The sequence below is a fragment of the Anoplophora glabripennis genome, unplaced genomic scaffold (genome assembly GCF_000390285.2).
Source record: "Anoplophora glabripennis isolate ALB-LARVAE unplaced genomic scaffold, Agla_2.0 scaffold977, whole genome shotgun sequence".
Taxonomy (NCBI): domain Eukaryota; kingdom Metazoa; phylum Arthropoda; class Insecta; order Coleoptera; family Cerambycidae; genus Anoplophora; species Anoplophora glabripennis.
The window spans coordinates 110,486-132,348 of record NW_019417051.1 but is presented as its reverse complement, the minus strand read 5'-3'; the positions used below and the strand labels follow the sequence as shown (position 1 = coordinate 132,348).

The following is a 21,863-nucleotide window of genomic DNA, read 5'->3' as shown; positions in this document are numbered from 1 at the left end:
GTAATTTCCTCTAACGAAATATAACGAACTGACAAGAATTATTACGTTTCGAGAAATTACTTCAAAAATTGCATCGTTCGTAAAATATTTACCATTAATCCGTTGCTCTGTACTGAAACGACAACGCGTTGTTTAGCATCACCTTTCGGAGGTAATTGAGGTAAATTAGGCCAAACGGGGAGTTTCTTAATAGTTTGTCGTTACCTACAAACATCCCAATTTTAATAAGATTGTCGGTTTCAGGTAAATGATTAACATTAATTGAGTAACTAGCGTGATAAAAGACTGATGCGGGAAACGGCTGTGTATCGTATCCAGGGAAATGTTGAAGAACCTCATGTAGACACCCTACGGCTAATTATATTTTATATACATTGGTGTATATACCACATTTAATAGTCTTTACATTCATTATGATACATTTACGACCTATTTCATTTATTTAAATTAGTTCGGTAACCCCCAAACTTACTTCTCGATTAGCAAATCAAATCCCATGATAAATCGATAGAAAAATAATTTTAATAACGAATGTATAAAATATTGGTCCTTACAATAGTGATTTGTTAAATAACTGATATGATTTACAATTACGTAGTGTGTGATTTTTTTTTGACGATGATCCTTTACCGCAACGGTACGTGAGCAGGGGCAAAGTTAATGTTTTTCCGATCGCAGCAATGAAATAAGGAGGTGCGCGTTTTTGTTTTGGTAGTCTCCGGGAGAATGCGACTTATTTTCAACTGTAGGGAACAAAAACCTAAATAATAAAAAAATATTCTAAATTTCGAAATCATACTGAGGGAAAGTCGCCAATAATGGGAATTAAACAATTCCCGCTACTCAACGGCTTCCCCACGGAAAGAAAATTCAAGTATTACGGAATGTTTAATGCAAACGAGCTCTCTATGGACTCTCCGGAGCAGGTCAAGGCGAATCGTTCGAGTCGGAGCCGAGGGAGTGAATGGGGAACAACGGGTACCATCCCGTAGTCAGGTGGGTGAGCGTAAGCGAATCCAGGGCGACCTCCGCTCCCCCCAGGCCCTGGTTGTGTTCGAAACCTCCCTGCCTCTCCCAGAGCATGACCACCAGGCTGCGTCCCAGTACGTCACACGCCTGGTACTTCAGAGTCTGTCGGAACTGAGGCTCGCAGGAGTGCTTGACCACCCGCGTCTTCTTCTTTTGCAGCCAGCGTTCCCCGTCGCGGAGGTAACATTTCACGTAGGTGTCTGGCGGGGTTTCCCTGGGGGGGATGTGGCGGACGCACACCACCTCGACCTCCAACTGGCCTTTGGTCATCAGCAGGCCCAGCTTGATCTCCACCGGGCGAGTGCTGGAGAGGCGGAATCCCCTGGGTTTTATTTGTCCCGGGCCCAAGCGAGGGGGCGAGGTGCGTTCGGGACTGGAGGGGGGGCTCTCCTTCGCCGTTTCCGCTACCTCCAAGACGCTGTCTTTTCGGCCCTCCCTACCCGAAGGTCCGCTTGCCGATCCTGTCACAGAAGATAACATTTGTTTAATACGTTCTCCCTTTCGGTTTTGTTGTTGTACAGGGTGTATTGAAAACAGGTGGCATAAATTAAGTTGTTCATGGGACATAAAATTTGGTACAAACAAGTTTTTAAGGATACCGAAATATATTTGGTGTTGTTAGTTTTCGATTATCTTGTACAGATTTCTAGCTAAAATTCTTTAAGGGTACACGATTCCTTTGCGTTTATTTTGCTCTTAGTAATTCATCATTTATTGCTCACGGACTTACAAATAGGGACGCCAATTTTGAACAGGTAACGTCACCCTCTTTCAAAACATCCTGTACATCAATTGTGATTGTGTTGAAATATGATCAAATTTCAAAGAAATAATCTCACTGATATTTATTTAAATCTGTCCGACTCCCATGCTATGGTGTTACTGCTTTAGGCGATGGAACTATAGAAATTTGCTTAATGAAACGCGTCTTATGCTGATGGGATATTTACTAGATATAGTCCAACCTACACTTGGAGAAAAAAAAATTGTTACCTGGACTTTTATAAGTCAAAATGGCAAAAGGGCTTATAATAAAAATAAAAAAAATAAATGCGTGAGCAGGGGCGGTGGAGGGTTGATTTGGGGGGTTGAAAAGTTATGAAAAATTGTATCATTGGGATTTCTGGCGAAAGTTGACGTCAAACAAAAAAGTATTCAATACAAAAGTTGTAGATCATGCAAAAATCTACAACTTTTGTAGAGGTTACTTTTTAAAATAACCTCAAAATTTCCGAGGAAAATGCGAAAAACAGGTTTTTTTCTGATTTTTTGTTTTTTATTTCTCATTTCCGCAGAAATAATTTAATTTTGACGAAACTTGGGGAGAGTATACCTTTCTTTGTCTTAAATAACCTCAACTTTTTTAAGATAAAAAAATCATGAAGTTTCCGAGATATTCATTTTTTTCGGCCTGAAACACTTTTTTTCAAAGAAAAATTCTACTTAAAAAAATAGTACAGAGTTCTGCCAGTAATTATTTTTTTCGTTTATCAACAAATACTGAAAAATTCATTGCTGCAAGACAATTTTTACTTTTTTGCATTTTTGAGCATGTTTTTGAAATGTTCATTACAAATTTTTTTATTTCAAAAAAAAGTATGTCAAAACGAAAGAAAATAATTACCCGCAGAACTCTGTACGATGATTTTTTTAAGTAGAATTTTTCTTTGAAGGCCAAGAAAAATGAATATCTCAGAAACTTCTTGATTTTTTTATCTAAAAAAATTTGAGGTTATTTAAGACAGAGAAAGGTATACTTCCGCCAAGTTTCGTCAAAATTAAATTATTTTAGCGAAAATGAGAAATAAAAAACGAAAAATCAGAAAAAAAATAGTTTTCCGCATTTTTCTCGGAAATTTTGAGGTTATGTTAAATAATGATCTCTACAAAAGTTGTAGATTTTTGCATGATCTACAACTTTTGTATTAGATACTACTCACGCATTTATTTTTTTCGTTTATTACAAGCCCCTTTACTATTTCCATTTATAAAAGCCCAGGTAACAATTTTCTTTATTTCCCCTCTAAATGAGTTATTTTGATCGGTCTAATAAGATGCGACTAAAAAAGTACAAACTAAAAATCTAATTATAACCGTTATACTAAGCAAACCCATCGGTCGGTTATATCATGTAAGTAGTAAAGACGATGCTGATGTCTTAGGAGAAAGTAGCCAAAAGATTGAGCAAAACATACACAATTAAAAATCAACAATTGATCTAAATGGATTTTCAGAATAGTCGCACTGAAATGCATGCAAATTATGCGTGTATGACGATGTTAGCCGGTTTCGATCCTGCAGGCAACTAAGTCGCCTATTTCCATTTATTAAAGCGACATAATTTGACCACTAACAAACTACAAGTAGTTACAGGTACAGATATCTTCGTTTCATAAACTCTAACGGCTAATTTCATGCCGACTGATAACTAAAATCGGATAAATTAACATTTCGACTACTTAAAATCGTGATGTGATCAAGTTATGCACCTCTCCAGTAAGCTACTAATGTCAATTTACACTATCGGTAAAAATAAACATTACTTCCGCCTATGCGGATGACTTTGCAGGGGTCACAGACAACACAGAAGCAAAGGGGTACTTCGTTGCAAAAAAAATTACTTTGATATAAATACTTGCTGATTATTTAACGTCTCACCAAAATGCGGCTATAGTTCCGCTTAAGATTAAAGTGGGAAAGAGAGAAAGGAAAAATATTAGAGAGAGTGAGATACAAAGACGAAACTTCCACAGTCAACAAAATTGTAGAGGAAAGGACTAAACGCTGTTCATAAAAGATGCAAATAAACAATTTTATTTCTCTAAGAACTATATAATCTACTCCTTTTCGATATGGTTGATTTGTTCAAGGTTGCAATTCTTTATCTCCCTGAAAACCTATTTGTGAAAAAGTGTATGTCGTTACTGGTTCGTTACACTGCATTTTCATTAGTAGGTCACTTTCTACCAGTAGGTATAAAGCAATGCTTTGTGTCAGTAGGCATTGAATAGCAATGACATTTAAGATATGACATATTGTTTATAGGTTATATCTCACAAAGCTACCTACACCTGTAGGCACAAAGTAATAATGCCTTGTGACAGTAGGCACCGAGTAGGAATGACATAATGGTATGTATGTACCTTGTAGGTTATGTTAACTACCCATGCCTACTACACGAGTCGAAAGTTTGTCAGGTATATCAACAGGTGAACTAATACGATTTTAATGTTACTAATTTTTTGTTAATTAATTTACAATTTTGTGTTTAACTGAGGAAGTCTCGTAAAAAGATTAGATTAAAGTGAAAGCACAAAAGGTATGACTTTATGGGAATTCCAGTACACTTACTTCTACCCCTTTTGTCTCCAGTTAAGCTCATAGTCCTTCCGAGCTCCCCTTTAACCGCTTTCAGCGATTTCAGGATCTCCTCCGGATCCCTTAACATCCTCGTGCAGCTGCTCCTTCTCCGATCCCGATTGTAAGAAGAAGGGGGCGGTACCGCTGGCCTTTCCTGTTCCGCGGTCTGCTGTTCCTGCGGCGACTGGAAAGAGGATCTACGGGAACCGGGAAGCGACCTGGAGAAGTCCTTTCCCAGCTCGTACACCTCCACCTCCAGCTGCTCAGACTGAGATGAACCCCTCCGGGACCCCCAAGCGTGGTCGGGGTGCAACAGACTGGCGCATTCCCCGATGGAGTCCAAATCGTCGGATACGCTTCTCTGGTTGCCGAAATCGCCGCGTTTGCCGGTACCGGCGATGGAACCTCTAGGCGAGGTATGTGGCGACTTTCCTCGTAGCTGTCTGGGGTCTTCTAGCCGGCACCACACCGCCCTGTCGTCTAGGAACGCCTTCTGGAGGTCTACGGAGCATTCGCCGAGGAATGCGTGTTCGTTGTGGGGAATCAAGTCCCATAAGGTTATTTCTAGGACGCGTTCCATGAGTTCCTCGCCGGGCACCCCGGGGAAGCTTAGGTTGGCATTCCAGATGGGGTTCTGGCTGACCGGGGCTACCTCCGTCTGCACGCAGTGGTCTTCCGTTCTGGAATATGCACAGTGTTAGAACCCGACAATTGCAATGTTTACCACTTCTTTCAATTTGTTTAATTTTGATTTTAAATAATTTTATATACAGTTGCCCCGTGTGATACTCGTTTACTTTAAAATCACATCTATATCGTTTTTATTTCATTGTGAAACACGGAAACTTTGTTAATCTACTGTTACTCGTATTTGTTATAATTATGTTGTTGTGGGTTTTAATTTTGGATACTTACGTTAGCGGGAGCAAACATAATCTGGCGTAAGCCTCTGGAAGGGCACCAAACCCCAAACTATCGTCACGGGGGGCCAAATCGTCTCCGGCTAGTACGGCTACAACCAATTCCTTCCGCTCGTCGTGATACCATACCTGAATTTGGATCCTTCCCGAAACGCATCGCTCCCTTGCGAGCTGTTCCTGCAAAATAACTAACATGTTAGTATTCGGCGTGATTTCATGTTTCTAGAATATGTTCTGTTTCTTTCTATCATGTTCTTAGAAGCTTAGAGATTGTTCTGTACTGTTCTTAGACACCTATGAAAATTTCACAAAGCAAAAAAGACATAAATGGCAGTGCAGAGTTTTTGACGACTAAGTTATTGTAAAATCTCAAAGTTACCACAGTTTAAACTATTATGTACTAAAATATGCTAAATAAAAAATATTTGGTACAATATAGACATTTTTAATTAATTTGCAAAAAAAATCACTAGGCGAGTTATCTAGAGACCTTAATTTGTGTTTATATGTAGAATGTAGAATGCTTTATAAATTTTGGTATGTGTCATCCCCATAGACCGGTATCTCAATAAACCTTCATGATACAATAGATAGAGCTCCAAGTAGGTGGAAAAGTTTTATTGAGATGAATGGGAGTACTTAATTTAGCCAGGCTTTTTCACTTAATCTTTAATGAATTCTAATACGTTGATCTCATTCTTCATCGTCAGTATTTAATATAATGTCGGCTTTAATAACTTTGGTTGAGTTATTTATAAGGAAAATTTACCCATTTTCTCAAGACTCTCAGAAGTACAAAAAACATAAGATCTCACCAAAGTGAATATACATTCTAAATTTCTGACCTCTTTCCTTGAAAACCATGTTACTTACTTTAAAAATTTAACTTTATTTACTTTAAAATACATTCACATTTTCAGCATATCATATAACCTTTTTTTCATATCCTGCAACCCGCAACACAACAACGTACCAATGCCATTGAACTCTGAACACAAAACAAGGTCAGTTAATTTTAATAACAAAGAAATACCGCAAGAGGGCCATAGCCAACGAAAAATAAATAAAATTCTACCATTTCATTTTATAAATTGTAATGAAAATAATGAAAATATATATAGCTTTTAACGCAAAGGGGTCAAAATTTTTTGAAGATTTAAAAGTAATGTGCGACTTATTCAATATTTCACAATACATACATTCACAATAACATGCAAATTTTTTAAAGTTATCCAAAAATTCTGCGGTCTTTTAATATACTGTTATTCTAAGCCATGTTAAGGAAATTAAAAAATGACCAAGAATACAGAGAATACAATCATAAAATTCATTTTCGAATAACTTTAAAAGTGTTACTACGGGAAGGAAACCTATAAATTAAATACGTAGCGATACTATCCCAAGTATTTCGACGTTATGTAGGAATTGCTATATGTTAAAATGTTTAGTCGCGTTATTTTCCTCGGAAAATGGTCCACTTTAATAAAAAATATGCAACGCACACACAAATAAAACAATCCGTGTCGGCAAAGTTTCATACAGAAGCTACAACCATGCTGGGAGAAGGAAAACGTGATTGTCATGAATAGTTTCCAACACATATCCACCACAAACAAATACAGTTAGAGCTACCATGGTCTTTGTAATGGTAGTAGCTGGAGGAAAACAAAGCGTCCGCTTTGATTTCCATCAACTTGAGTCCTGGATTATCCACTCAACTGGCTTTGTCCGAACAACGTTTTGATTGAAGTAGAGCAAAAGTTTGAACTGTCAGTTATGCTTCTTTGTCAATGGAGAACTCGAGTTAGCTTTCACATCTGAGCAGGTGTTTGGATAACCAGAGAACATTAAACACTAAACGTTACAAGCAAGCATTAAAAGAAGAGGAGGTGACAGAGCAAATTGCGTGCCAGTTGGGACAGTAGCGGGTATTTTTCGCGTACCTATCTTGATCTCCCGCGAAGTCCTCGGCAACGTAGGGGCGAGGGAGGTTGATGTAAAGACAGTTGTTTGGGTTTTACTATTTTAATGGGCACTGTATACATAGAGAGCACTATAATGGACACCTGTCCCAGCTGACACCAACACAGCAATATTACTAGCAAAAATTGCAATTTTTTTTTGCTTCCATTTCGGGGAAAAATTGCAATTTCTTCGATATCAACACATGGAAAGTCTACAAATATTGTCTCTGATACAACTCGATTTGTTGGCAAATACTGGTAAGGGTCCGTAAGATTATACAGAAATGCCGTAGAGATTGAATGTCACGATATATTTGATTAAAAATTAATATCAAGATTTATGGCATATCTCAAAATTGTATATATTTGACATTTGGTATCATTCTCATAAACACTTGAATGATATTAGTAAAAATATTTTTATATGAATAAAGGAATTTTTTATGGCACATCCAAAAAACTATTCGCGAATGCAGCTAAGAGCTCGCCCTCTGGCGGTGACAAGTGATACTAGCGAAACAAGGTAAATATTTCTTCTGTGTGTGACATTTCGTTTTGTATTTTATTTAAAACTGAATTTAGTGTTCGTTTTTTGAACACTGTTATTTTAAGAAAATAGTGTGAGGAAAATTTCAGCAATTATGGATAGAAAGAAGAAACTGTCAAACTATTATTGTTCAGTTCAAGGTTGCTCTTCATGCTCCAAGAGAAATCCAGAATTAAGTTTTCATCAAACCATTGAAGAAATTTTCAAAATATTATTGCCGATAGATAATACTCCCTGAATTTCATGAGGGTTGTTAGTAAGTAAGGGCACTAGTCTGCAGACATAATATAAATTTCTAAATTTAAATTAACTTTCCTCAATTTTCCCATATAGTATCACATGATCAGCCTTAAAAACTGCCTCTCCTTCTAATATACAACGAGAGCTTTCGTTAGCATATATGTAAATAGGAAATGTATTCCACAACGGATAAGTTCATAGTTATAACTTAATAAAATGTACATTACATTGTAATGCTAGACAAATAAAGTAGACATAAATACTTGCCTTAAAACTTATTTATGAAATTTTTGAAACCTATAAAATAACACAAAAGTGAAATAACCGCAGTTTGATAACAAAATTACTATTAATAATGGCAAATAAGACAAATGTTGTTCAAATGAATGTGTAAACGCGAACGGCAATGTCAAAATTACCTTGTTTCGGAGCTTACTGCTTTCGCCGCTTGGTGCGCTTGCATCTTAAAAATTATCGCGGTATACCGTAAGTATGATGTGTAGACAACGATTAGGCTATTTAGAAAAGAAGATAATTTTCATAAAATAGTAGCATGGAAAATATTGATATGTTAAGAGTGAAAACTTCAGTTTTGAAATAATGAATTCATTTAGTTGATTATAATAAATAAATAATATGCCTAAATGGGAGTTACTTTTTCATAGCTGATTAAATAAGTACGTATCGTTAAACAATTCTAGACCCATTATTTTAACCATACTTGTGTTATTTTTATTTTATGTTTTCATATTCAGTATTACATACATATTATGTGTAATTCAACGAGATTATGCAGCACATTAAAGACCATTTCACTTTTTCACTATTCGGAGTAAGACAGACACTATTTTTACACACCAACACAGTCTAACGTACAGACACTTACCAGAACTGCCCCAAGCTATGATACAATCTATACAAACTAAACATAATAAACATGGAAACGGATAAGAATAGTCGCAACAAATATGATATTTAAAGCTCCATTTTGTTTCTACACAATAGTTACTATCGATAGTACCTACAGGCAGCGCATATGTCTGTATCTAGATCATTATATGATTTTTTTATTGGTCGGAAAGGAATCATAAAATGATTAGATAGATCCAATCTGTACAGTTCAGTTCCTTTGCCGAATGTCTGTATTCAAATAATGGTTATTGTAGCTGTTTTACATTGACAATTTATTGGTCAATTAATTGATGAAGTCGCTTCATCAAGAAATTGGACAAGTGTAATGCACCAAATCAGCTGTCAAATAACTTCATCAATTTATTCTTGACGAATTAGAGCATGTTCTAATTTTCGTCAATTTCTTCGTGAAGTTCGGAAGCACCAACCCTATATGTGTCAGAACGGTACCGCTGTTGTTATCACTACAATTATGAGTGGAAAAGTGACATTTTTTAAATTTATTTGCTTCTTTGATTCATTGATAGAACTGATTCATACGTCAAAAACTTGACAAAGTCCGTGGCAGTGTAAAACCACACTATTTATCAATAAATTAGTCAATTAATTGATGAAGAACTTCGTCAATTTATTGATGAATAAATTGTCAATGTAAAACAGCTATTAGTACTTGTGGATGATTAAAAATTCAAACTTAAAAATGAAGGGCTTAAAAAAGATCAGCTCAAAAATTCATGTAGCCCTTACAATTCCGTGCGAAATGAGCATTTGTGCAATTAAAAATCTTAAAAAGTAAGAAAGTTATCGTCAAAAAAATAAACACGTGTATAGGTGATAATTTTAGAAAAGTATATATAAATATATAAATAAATGTAAGGGGTAATTTTTAAGGGTTGAAATGTTGCAATCAATTCAAAATTATTTTATAAGAAGGGAATAAATGTTTATTTAAATACGAATGCACATTTAAAATGTTTCTACTCCTTCAATAATATTTTTTCATTTTATTTTCGAAAATTTTTCAAGGGTTGAAAAGTTGCAATCGATATAAAAGATTTTTAAATTAGACAAATCAATTTTAATTTGATAAAAATGCATGATTAAACCCTTTCAAGTTGAAAAAAAAAAAATTTATACCATTTTCATGCAAAGGGGTGGTTTTTAAAGGTTTTTCCGGGTTTAAAATTTGGGATACATGTTAGATAGCACATGAAATTACTTATACTGCATAAATAAAAAAGATTTGATTACATAAAATAATTAAAATGTTTAAATTTGTATTTTTTCTTTTTTTCCAATAAGGGGTGGTTTTCACACCTCAAGAACAAAAGGCGCACTAGCGCATATATAAGTTTTGAAGAAGTAGGGAGGAAGATGAGCCTAATTCTAAATTTTGAGAAAAATCGATGCAGTTATAAAAAATTCGGGGGTATTACTATATTTTCAGCGACAATAATTGGGCTAAAAGTACTAAAACTACACATAAGTTGAACATCCTATATGGCAACATTGCATCGCCATCGTCGTGTTCACAGCGTCCAGCGGTGCGGTGTTTAAAATTTCTTCCAATTTGAGAATAATTTTGTCGAATTTTATCTACATTGTTTGCCGATCATATTCACGTTATAATTTGAAATAAATATTAAAAAGTCAATACCTGAGCAGGGATTGAACCCACTACCTCTCGCATGAAAGACCAACGCTCAACGCTTTGCACCACTAGACCACGTACTGTAAGTGTTCAAGTCATGGCTTATATATGTAGGTATATTTTGAAATACCTAATTTGTAATTACATAATATGTTATAGTATAAAAATTATAACATTATGTAAACAAATTAACTATATATTGAATAAATAGATAATGAATCTAAAAAAGAAGGTGATACAATTTTTGCTACTGTTTAGAAATTGCAAGAAATTGGGGACAGCACGTTCCTGAAGAGTCCGCAGTAGACGCAATGCCTGCCAGAATTAAAACTTATTATTTGTTCAACTATTTTAAGACACCTTGTGGTAGATGGTTCAGTGGATGCGTAGCTCATTCATAGTTCCCCGCGAGTCCCGTATTCTCGGTATTTTACTATGGATTGTTTTTATAAAATTCCATCTGTGACAGACAGAGCTGGATTTCGTGAAATATCGTAAGAATGAGATACCTACACATGCACTACACTACAACATCTGTCATCCAAGTAGTAATACCCATTATTTAAATATAGTTTATATAAACAAGAGTAAAGTTTTGTATCTAAAATATATGTGCTCTCCTAATCAAGGAAGGTTAATAGTGTAGGATTTTGATGGATTATTACTAGAAAAATTACCAAATACCTAATAGACAGATACCTACTTCAAATTGATTGTATCATTAAATTGTAGGTACCTGTTATATTTTCCTTTGGGTAATTAATAACTTCAATTGCAACTTTAATCCCACAGTCATTTTTAATATAACGTAATTATATTTTAGTTTGTTGTTGAAAAGTTATGACCATTTTAAATGTGACGATAACTGATTAGACCTTTGTAACAGAAAATTTTTGACAGAAAATAATTGACAGTCAGATATTTGTGTATCTAACAAAGTTCACAGCACACACGAGCTATTTCTTACTAACGCATTTTTAATTATACGTTCTCCAAATAAGGAAATATCTAGTTGTGTGGAACTGCAAAATACAGAACGGATTTTATGTCATTGACCCATTATCCTGCCAACTACAACACTTAAGTTATAATTAAACATCGCATGCTTAACAACGATTATCATCTAACAGAAAGGCCAAATTTATCTACTAAAAAATAACAGATTAGTAAGATATGAAAATATCACAGAGATTAGATCTATCTATGTACAGGACGTTCTAAAACAATTCGAATTAGTCCTGCTTTGGAAAAATTAGGAAAAATAATCCATATGTCATTTCATATGCATGTATGTCATAATATGGGTGAATTCAGTAAGTGAATTCTGTACAAAATTATGTTAATTATTTATAAAATTTAGTTGTTGGGGCACAACATCGGACACCACGTTTAATTTAGATTCTTTACAATTATTCCATATGTTCCAGTTTTTGCTAAGATCAACGTGACGCCCGATGTTACGACCAACTCCTCTATACCATATATGTATATTGATTGTTCTTGTTTTTTTTATCAAAATGATATCTTTTCTGTACACCTTTCTAAGAATTCTCCAGCAAGGTATTTTTATATACTTAAAATTACATTGTAGGTACGTTATATCTTTAGCGAATATCATGCTTCAAACGTGTAAGAGACTAAAATTAAATCACATCGTTGTGAATTGTATTTGAAATGATCATCAGTATGGCGGAAAGTAGGTGCATCATTTTTTACATTTTTGTATGAGGAAATGCAGGTTTCGCACTCAGTATTAAATCTAAAAGTATAAATTTCAGGCCATAATTTTTTTTACAGAAAACTAGTTGTGTTCAAGTAAGTTTCGGGATAAATCCGATAAATACATATCATCCACATGCCGGTAGTTTTTTCAATAGCTTCGGAAGCTTAGGAATTGCATTTGCAAATAAAGTTTATATACAATTTATTCTCGGTTTATTCGCAATGTTTGCTTGATCTTACGTAGTTCTGTTTCCATCATATAAATAGTTACTGGAGATATCGAATAAGTGTCAATACCAATTCCGGATACAGAACAGATAGATTTTTATTTTCATATGCTTCCTATCTAGTTGAATTCTGTAAAGATGCTCGTAGACGTTTTGTTTTTTGTTTGCGTGTTCTCTTAAGTAACAGTACGTGGCTAAATCAATCACAAAAATATACAAAATGATTCAAAGTGCCATGGTAAATAATATAAATAAATATTCGAATTCATATTTCCAGGAAGCTAGCTGCGAAGGTTCTTTTTTCTACTCTAGATATTTATAGTTGCCTTTGCCACAGCTTGTAGATGTAGGAGGCTGTGGCTTTGCATACCGTCACTGCGAAAATTTATCTGTTGTCAAAATCGATCTAGTGTATTATGGGTTGCACTGTTGCGCCTTTTTTAACAGTTAAATGAGATTTAAATATCCCCTTGGGACAAGTAGACAATGAAATAATAATATAGTTACCTAAACCTAGATTTGTGTTAAATAAACTTGATGTCGGAAAAGGCGGCTGTGAGAAAGTTTTTCAACGTGACAAAATGCAAACTCACTGACGCTCTCCTTCCAATTTCCGTAGCGACCCTTTCGCGTTTTTAAAATATTTACATACCTACGTATTGTATCGTGCGCATTGTAAGAGTTTTTTTATTCATTATAACATTAATAACATAAAAAGTGAGCGTGTAGACATGCTAAAAAAGTGTTTGTGTAGATGTCTGGCCAGTACAATTGTTGACAAAGACTGTTAGTACATAGTCGAAATCTTTTACTAAGTAAATTATTTTTTATAATTCTCATGACTTTTCCAACTGCAGATATTTAATTTTCTTAGTGACTGAATTGATAGTAAACACACTTTGCCTGATCTAAACGTAATTTATGAAATTTGTAGTTTAGGTTAGGTTAGGTAATCAATAGGATATTGTCTTTTTTGTGGCAGAAGTAAAAGCTTTTCACAGGCTACTACGAGATCATAATTTAATATAACTGCTATAAAATGCCACACACTGTGTTGGCCATAAAAATGGTTATTACATTTTTATATCGATAATAGCTGCATTAACTTGATATATTATGTACCTACCTGGCGTTTGTAAATAAATATTCGAATTCGATATTTCCTGGAAAGCAAGCTGTTATAAGGTTCTTTTTTTACCCGTGCATTGAAACCATAATTTATTGCTGTATTAACAACTAGTAGATACTCTAGATGTCTCTTTATCTTTTCATCTGTTGCAATTAAAAAAAGAAAAGGACACACACACAGAGCATCTACATGTCAACATTACTATAGTTGGCTTTGCAAATCGCCACTGTCAAAATGTCTCTGTTCATCTGTTCATCTGCTGTCAAAATGGATTTAGTGTATTGGTCGGTTGCATTGTTGCGCTTTGTTATCAGTTAAATGAGATTTAATATCTCCTTCGGACAAGTTTACAACGAAACACAACATATTCAGTTCCGTGTCAGCGAAATAATAATTTAGTTACTTAAACATAGATTTGTTTTAAATAAACTTGTTGGCTACTAACACCATGACGGTCTTAGGGGTCATAACTTATCATAACCGCTATAAAATGCCATACACTGCGTTGTGAGTCTATAATATTGGGAATATTAGGAGAAACTATTATAATATCTATGTAGATCTAATAAGAATTCGTTATTTGAATCATCGCGCTTCAGCGCGATAAAATCTAAAATAATATATTTGTAATGACAAATCAATTTCTATCTTACAGTTAATCGATTAATATTTAATGTATTTTTTTACTAGGTAGATAAAATAACAGAGTCGACCCTCAATAATTATTATCGTTGTTATTCTACACTAGGTAGGTTGAATAAAAATAAAGAAGCATATTTTTCTCGTTCGATAATTTAATGCAACATATATAAATTTCGAATGCAAAAATGTAAAAAATGCAGCAAAATGTAATAGTTATATATTATTTATTTGGAGTTATATATTTTATTTTCCTTAACTGTATTTTTTAACGTACTTTTTAATATGTTAAACGAAAGAGAGGAATATTTGATTAAAGATATGTGCAATCAGTCAAGAGAAAAACATTCATCGAAAAATAGATGTTAGAAACATTTTTCGGGTAAAAATGTATCGATAAAGTATAGTATAGTTATTTTTCAATAGAAATGATGCAGGATTGTCAGTTACGAGTTGTGAGTTTTAAGAAACACTCTGTATAACATTAAAATTTGTATATTGAAAGCAAAAGTCCACATCCCAAAAATAATCAAAATCGAATAATACGTATGCGAGTAATTTACAAAATTCTAAAAATTTTCACGAGGTCATCTAGCGGTCAAACGAAACGATTTCGGATATAGGTGAATTAGCCTAAATCTGCCTATTTTGAGTCCACGAATCTGTGGTCTTCCGTTGTACACGTTATTCTGGGACACCCTGTATAACCAATTAGATTGTTCTCCAGGGCATACTACGTTTAATGAAATTACGTTTTATTTGCAGTTAGATGTGAGGGAAATTTAAACAATTAATTTAAAAATATGGGCTACACTATAATTAAAAGTAAACAAACACTATTTGTAAACAATTATTTTTTGAGCAAACGTTAGTTTTTTTTTATACACTTTCTCTAGAGAAGTATTTTTTCTAAGCTTAGACCATCTTGTGTCTTAGTATCTTAATTTTACATATCTCTACAAATCTACGATTGTTTTCATTAAACTCGATTGATAACCTCCGGAATTCTTAGAAAGGTTGTTAACTAGAAATAATTTATACCGGTGTTTTGGGTAGTTTCCGTCTTGTAGGCGATGAGGGTGCTTTGTCTGTTTCCGGTTCTGTAACAAAAACATAAAGTTTAGTTTTCCAGTTTCGAACATAAACATTTAATGTGCCGCCATTCATTCGCAATTAAAGTTTTATAATTGCTTTATCTTTCTGAAGAGTTCACGGTAAATTCGCCGATAATTGGGAGGTAAATGCCGGTTAAACGAAATAATAATGGGTATACTACCAATGTACGAATAACACAGGTACAAAATAAAATAGTAGAAAAGTTTACTTACATCGAAAATGTTGCTCACACATTCTCGTTCGTTCATTAGTGAAATATGTACACGGAGGACAAAACGGGAAAGTGAAATAGCGTTCTATCCTATTAAATACAAGCAAATTTAACAGAAGCCTCTATTTCACGCTGTGATACGTAATTCGAAATAAATGACGAGCCGTTTCCAACAATCATACCCCACTGTTTGAGGACCGTTCACGAAGCCTCCATATTTGCCTCCGGTAATATAACTTAGGTACAGGATTTACTCAACTGCTTAATTACAGTTAATTATTAATTAGCGAACGAACGTGTTGCCAAGTATTAACTTAGTTGAAGAGTTTATATCCATATATTCCATTAACTCAACTTCCTGTTGTTGTTGCACAGTGGTACAAATGGTGTACGATTTATCGAAAGTCATGTATTTGGTGCAGAAAGACACAAAAACCCATCGAGAAAACAAACCAGATATTATCTTTCCGTATAGATCATTGGCAACGCCGTGGGGCGCGATGCCAGCGCCATCTATTGTCTTCCCGGAGTTAACTGTGCGTTTGAGCTTAGGAAATAGATTATTAATAAATTAATAATTAATTTGTAATGTCCAAGGTGTCTCAAACTCGATAATATGGGCCTACTGTGAAGATACAAAAAATTTAAATAAAATTTAAGACACGTGCTGTTAAATGGTACGAGGTAAGCTCCATTTTCATTCGAAAGTATTTGGGATTTGACAGAAACGACTAATGACGTTATAGTGGAGTCAAGATAGCTTAAAATTATGCATTATTTCGAAATAATTACAGGAAGCATGACTTTTCCTAAAACCTTTTGAAATCACTTGGAGATAAGTATTAGAAAAAAGTTATAAACTTATTTTTGTACGCTAATTATTTTTTAATCGTTTAAACAATAATAAATAATTTTTTAAAGATAATTCAATGAATTTTAAATCGAATTATTTCAAATTGACAATATAGGGGTTTTCGATGTCGCTGTACAAGAATATGAAGTCGGAAAATGAAAATTCAAAATGGCAGATCTAATATGGCCGACTATTTTAAACAATTGATTTAACAATTATCGATTTTAAATCAAAGTCGCTCATATTTTTTTAGTAACCGGACACAATTACAAAACTTTTCTCATTAGCGTCGTCTACCGTTGCGCAGGAAAATATATTTTTTTCCTATATCATAAAAATCAATTTTATTAATCTTGAAAATGAGCCATCGTTTATCGCTTAAGGCAAGGCAAGTTATGACAATTAAAAAATTTCAAGATTGCGTCCTCCATACTGACGTTGCTATGGTAATAACGAAAAAAAGGTTCAAACAAAACTTGTGAAGAGTTTAACAGTGTATCTAAAAATTGTATTTGCAACTTGGGTTATATAAGCGAAATTTCGAAAAACCGACAATTTTCTGTAACACTATAGCAGTTGCGCCCCCTTGCAGTGAAGTTACAAACTTGAAAATATTTTAAATCAATTTCTTTTGGTCGTATTTGTTGATAGATTTTTTACCCCACAATCGGAGAACGTCCAATTTTCTATATACAGCCGCTCGATACCGTTATTGGATAAATTTTAGGGATTTTTCATGAAATATTTTAATTTTTTGTTATTTTTTGTTTTTTCAACTATTATTTCATTTTTTTAAGAAAAATAAAATGTACCATCTTAAAGTAGAGATTTAAAGCTTTAAAAAGTACTCTCATAAAGTTTCAGTATCACATTTACAACTATAGTTTTTGATCTATAATATATGGCCTAAAAAGTCAAATTTGTGAAATATGTTGGGCTCAATATTTTTCAAATCAAATTTTTAAGATTTTTTCCATATCGCTCACTGTTTCAATCGTCATTTGAAGAGTAATCTGTGAAAGTTACAGATATTTATTTTAAAAATTAAAAGAATGACAGCTATTTTTGTTATTATTGTACAAAATTATAGAATGACGTAACTTTGTACTTGTAACTTTTTCTCAAGTTTAAAGACATAAAATTTTGATAGCCGGGTGACTCTTCTTCCATTTAAATTTTCGTGAGGTCGATTTGATCAATTAGATCAAGTTATAACAAATTTAGTGTAGCGCGCTCGGGGCCACGCGCACCTCGAGAGGGTCCGCCCGTCTCATTTTTCGTACGTTAGAAAAAAAAATTCTGCAGCCCTCAATTCGCATTTTAGAAAAAAACTTTATTAACATTTTTTATGTAAAATTTCCTGTGCTTTCGAATGGCACAGTTAATTTTTTTTTTAATTATATTTTTCTTATATATTTTGCAAAAATTGTAATTTTGCAACTAATTTGTTAAATAAATAATTTAGCGGTTTCTGACAACTTTACAAAGCGAAAAATAAAAAATTCTCTCTTCCCGTAATTTTCGCGAAGTCAAAATCTATCTTGATCCACTATTATCAATTATATTTTTTCCAGAAACATACCCAAACTTTTTTCCTGTTACAAAGCACTGTTTTTTCTAATAAACTTTTATCAGAGACATTTTTCTGTATTACTTTCCATTTAAAAGTTATAAGCAATATCGTCCTAAAGAGTCTCAAAAAGAAATACCACCTAAAAATCCCATTAGCGGTGGAAAGATCAAGTAGTAGTTGGAAAATTATTGAATATACGTTGTTTAAAGTGCATAAATGTCATTAAGAATAAATAGAAGGATTAAACTCGATAATTCTTTAATACAGTTAAAACAAAAACGGGTGTGAATACAGCAACGGTTTTCCGACAACGGTTTTTCCGATTATGATTTTCATTCATGTCATACCTAAGGGTGGATGCCGCCCTTACGTGGATATTGTAAAATATTTCACGATGTTTGACGTTCGTATTGAGTATTTTGTGACATTTATGCACTTTAAACAACGAACATTCAATTATTTTCCAACGACTACTTGATCCTTCCACTGCTAATGTGATTTTTAGGTGGTAGATATTTCTTTTGAGACTCTCTAGGACGATATTGCTTATAACTTTTAAACTGGAACTAGTAATACAGAAAAATTCCTTTAATAAAAGTGTATTAGAAAAAAGAGAGCTTTTTAACAGGGAAAAAATATGTGTATGTTTCTGGAAAAATATAATTGATGACGTCGTTTCTGTCAAATCCCAAAGATAATACTTTCGAATGAAAATGGAGCTTACTTCATCCCATCTAACAGCAAACTTTATTTAAACCTGTAAAATGATACGTTTGAATCGTTTGATGCTCATAAATATTCAAACCTCGGAAAACTATATAGGATTTTCCAAGAATGTTCCCCAATTCACTTTTGTTATTTAAAAATGAATTGACCATTATTCTGGCTCCAAAGCATTAATTTTCACATAATCTGTACTACATTTAAATAATATTAGCAGAAAACGAAATTTTTCATAGCAGCAATTTTGTAGGAAATTTAATTTTGAACAACTTTTTTTTCGAAAAAATTCATCTTCATCGAGATATTGGCAGTTTTTGGTCAAAAAACACGAAAAATCTTACAAATATGTGTATATCTCAAAACTTTGTATATATTGTCGGCGGTTGTGTGTGTGACACATGTTTTCTGAGCTCAAAACCTACACTTTTCTATAAAAAAATCTCAGAGTAAAAATGTTCGCTGATTCCGTCTGTTTATTATTGGTCTTGACTGTTGGGCAATAAAGCATTATTATTATTATTTATGGCAAACTTTCCTGGACTAATTAATATCAATATTAGATTAATAAAATATGTATATATTTTTATTTGTTTTCTCTATGAGCACTTGGGTCGTTCTCAAGCGCCTCGTCAAATTTTTATCACAGCCTGTGCACGATAATAGACGAAGCGATCCAGCTCAGACGACAATTAACGAAATTTGCATTCGAGCAACATAAAACTGCTCCGCTCGAATGATTTACTTCCTAATGCATTCCAGCCATTCAGACGCCTCTTTAAGAAAATCATTAAACTTGATATCTCCGAGCTCCCGACGACACCGGAAAGATAATTACCGGGGCGCTCAAACTTAAACACGTACTAAGCGCTGCATATTTACGGGACCGTATCGCCCCCCCGGACGTGCAATAATATTGTCAATTCGGGCGTGAGCGCCAAGGATAATAAATGACGTTACTCGGTCATAGGGCGCTCGTTTCTCGCGGCGGAAGCGATTAGAAAAAACTTGTTAACTCGGCGATTAATATTAATAATAATAGAAACCAGGAAAAGCCAGAAAAAAAACAGCCAGAACATTTGAATGACTCCAAATATTTCGAGTTTTCACCACCACTAACGGCGGTGACAATATTTTTAACATTAAGACGATGTTTCGCACAGCTATTTTCTGTGCAAATTTGCTTGGTGTATCTCTCTCGGTTTAAAAAATCTTTTTACATATGAGAAACATTAAGAGGACGGGAGAATTGGAGAATTAGCGAAATTGTATTTAAAAAAAAATTACTGTTCTAAAAAACAAATATATGTTACCATAGATCTCGATTAATCTCAGGTAAATAAAGCACGGCCTTGATCTGAAATTCCTTATTTAGCACAAAATCCGCAATAACCGATTTCCCTAGTTTCAGAAATTGTCACAACTATTGATCGTATAGTTTTCAGTTCGTGCTTATCATTCGCGGCTTAATGTTGTTGCTGGTTTATTAGTCCAGTTACTCAGGGTTTTTACCTCCGAATTCTTTATAACTGAACCGATTGACGTGAAATTTTGACTGAATGTGGGGAATGCCTCAAGGAACAAAGCTTATATAGTGCCGAAGTGTGCTTTTGGGTGGACATTTTTACGCCCAAAATAACCACAGGAATCGACAGAGGAGTTAATTTTAAGTAACAAATGTTATATAAAGTTTTTTGGATAATCCAATATTTTCCGAGTATGTAATTCGTCATTGAAAATGTTGATTTTTTACTGAAAATGTGTTTGTTTTCGAACAGTTTTTCGCAAATAACTCTGAAACCATTGGATTTAACGAAAAAGTTGTAATGAACAAAAAGAAAGGTTTTGTTTTTCTCTAATTGCAATATAAAAGGAGTTATGGATTTTTAAACATTATTTTATGTTAGCTAACAACTAAATTGGAACCAGTTAACGTTAAATAACGCCAAAACCGTAAATATTAGGAAAAAAACTATTTGCACCTTTTTTAAAGTACTTTGAAAAACCTCTAAAATGAGCAGTTTTAATAGTCTTTAGAATCAAAATTAACGGAAATATGATCGAAATAACATGATAGTCTCATTTTTTTTTAAGAAAAAATTAATAAACAAATCAGTGACTTTGGCGACAGAATCAAAATTAAATGCAATCCATTTACAGATTTCTTCATTTATGTTCTAAGAATATGTTCTGGGTCTTTGGCTCACTTACAAAGCATGATTTCGAAAAAAAAACGTCATATTTGATAGTTAATTTTTCAAATTTTTTAAAAAAATTCGATTTTTACGTTGTAACTTAAAAATTAAAGAGTGTACGAAAAAAATACAAGGGTAAAAAAATTTAGCTTTATTCTTGCTGAAGATTTTGCTTTTTTTATTATTTCTCTAAAATTAATATTAATCGAGATATCGCCATTTTAAGTTATCATATGAATGAGAGAACCACCCTTTTCGAGCCCTTTAAACCCTTCAAACTTAAAAATGAAGGGCTTAAAAAATATCAACTGAACAGTTCACGTAGCCCTTACAATTCCCTGCAAAATGAGCATTTGTCCGATTAAAAATCTTAAAAAGTAAGAAAGTTATCGTCAAAAAAATAAACACTGTATAGGTAATAATTTTAGAAAAATACCTATATAATATATAAATATATAAAGTTGAAATCTTCTTGAACCTTTTGTTTAATATTAAAATATATTTATTTTCTTGGGAATTGGGTTATTATGAAAATATGTCCACTGTATGACGATTGATGCATATTTTTAAAATTTTGACGAAAATGGTTGTTGTTTAGGTTTTAATTTTATTAATTATAACAATTTTAATAATAAAAGCCTTTTGAAAAAGTTCCTGATCAGGAACGAAATGTCAAGAAAGAAATCGCTGCTGTTTTTTTATCCTTTTTTTAACCGACTATCACACCAGAACCCAATTCCCAAGAAAATAAATATATTTTAATATATAATTTTCTATATTCTGTGCATACATTGAATGAATTACATGATAAATAAAAATTTCAAAATTTTGTTTAAACATTATTACCACGTAATT

General features: G+C 33.3%; 1 protein-coding gene across 1 annotated transcript in view; it reads right to left on the bottom strand.

Annotated features, from left to right (window-relative positions):
• Positions 1-500: 500 nt before the first annotated feature.
• Positions 501-21,863, bottom strand: part of LOC108914893 (regulating synaptic membrane exocytosis protein 2) — a 77,576-nt gene continuing 56,213 nt past the window's right edge. The window contains exons 8-11 of the mRNA XM_023455872.1: positions 15,382-15,440; positions 5,305-5,486; positions 4,381-5,069; positions 501-1,490 (exon numbers count right to left, since the gene is read on the bottom strand). Of these exons, the coding sequence (XP_023311640.1) occupies positions 928-1,490; positions 4,381-5,069; positions 5,305-5,486; positions 15,382-15,440 (1,493 nt within the window). The 3' untranslated portion in view covers positions 501-927. The remainder of the gene's footprint in view (positions 1,491-4,380; positions 5,070-5,304; positions 5,487-15,381; positions 15,441-21,863) is intronic.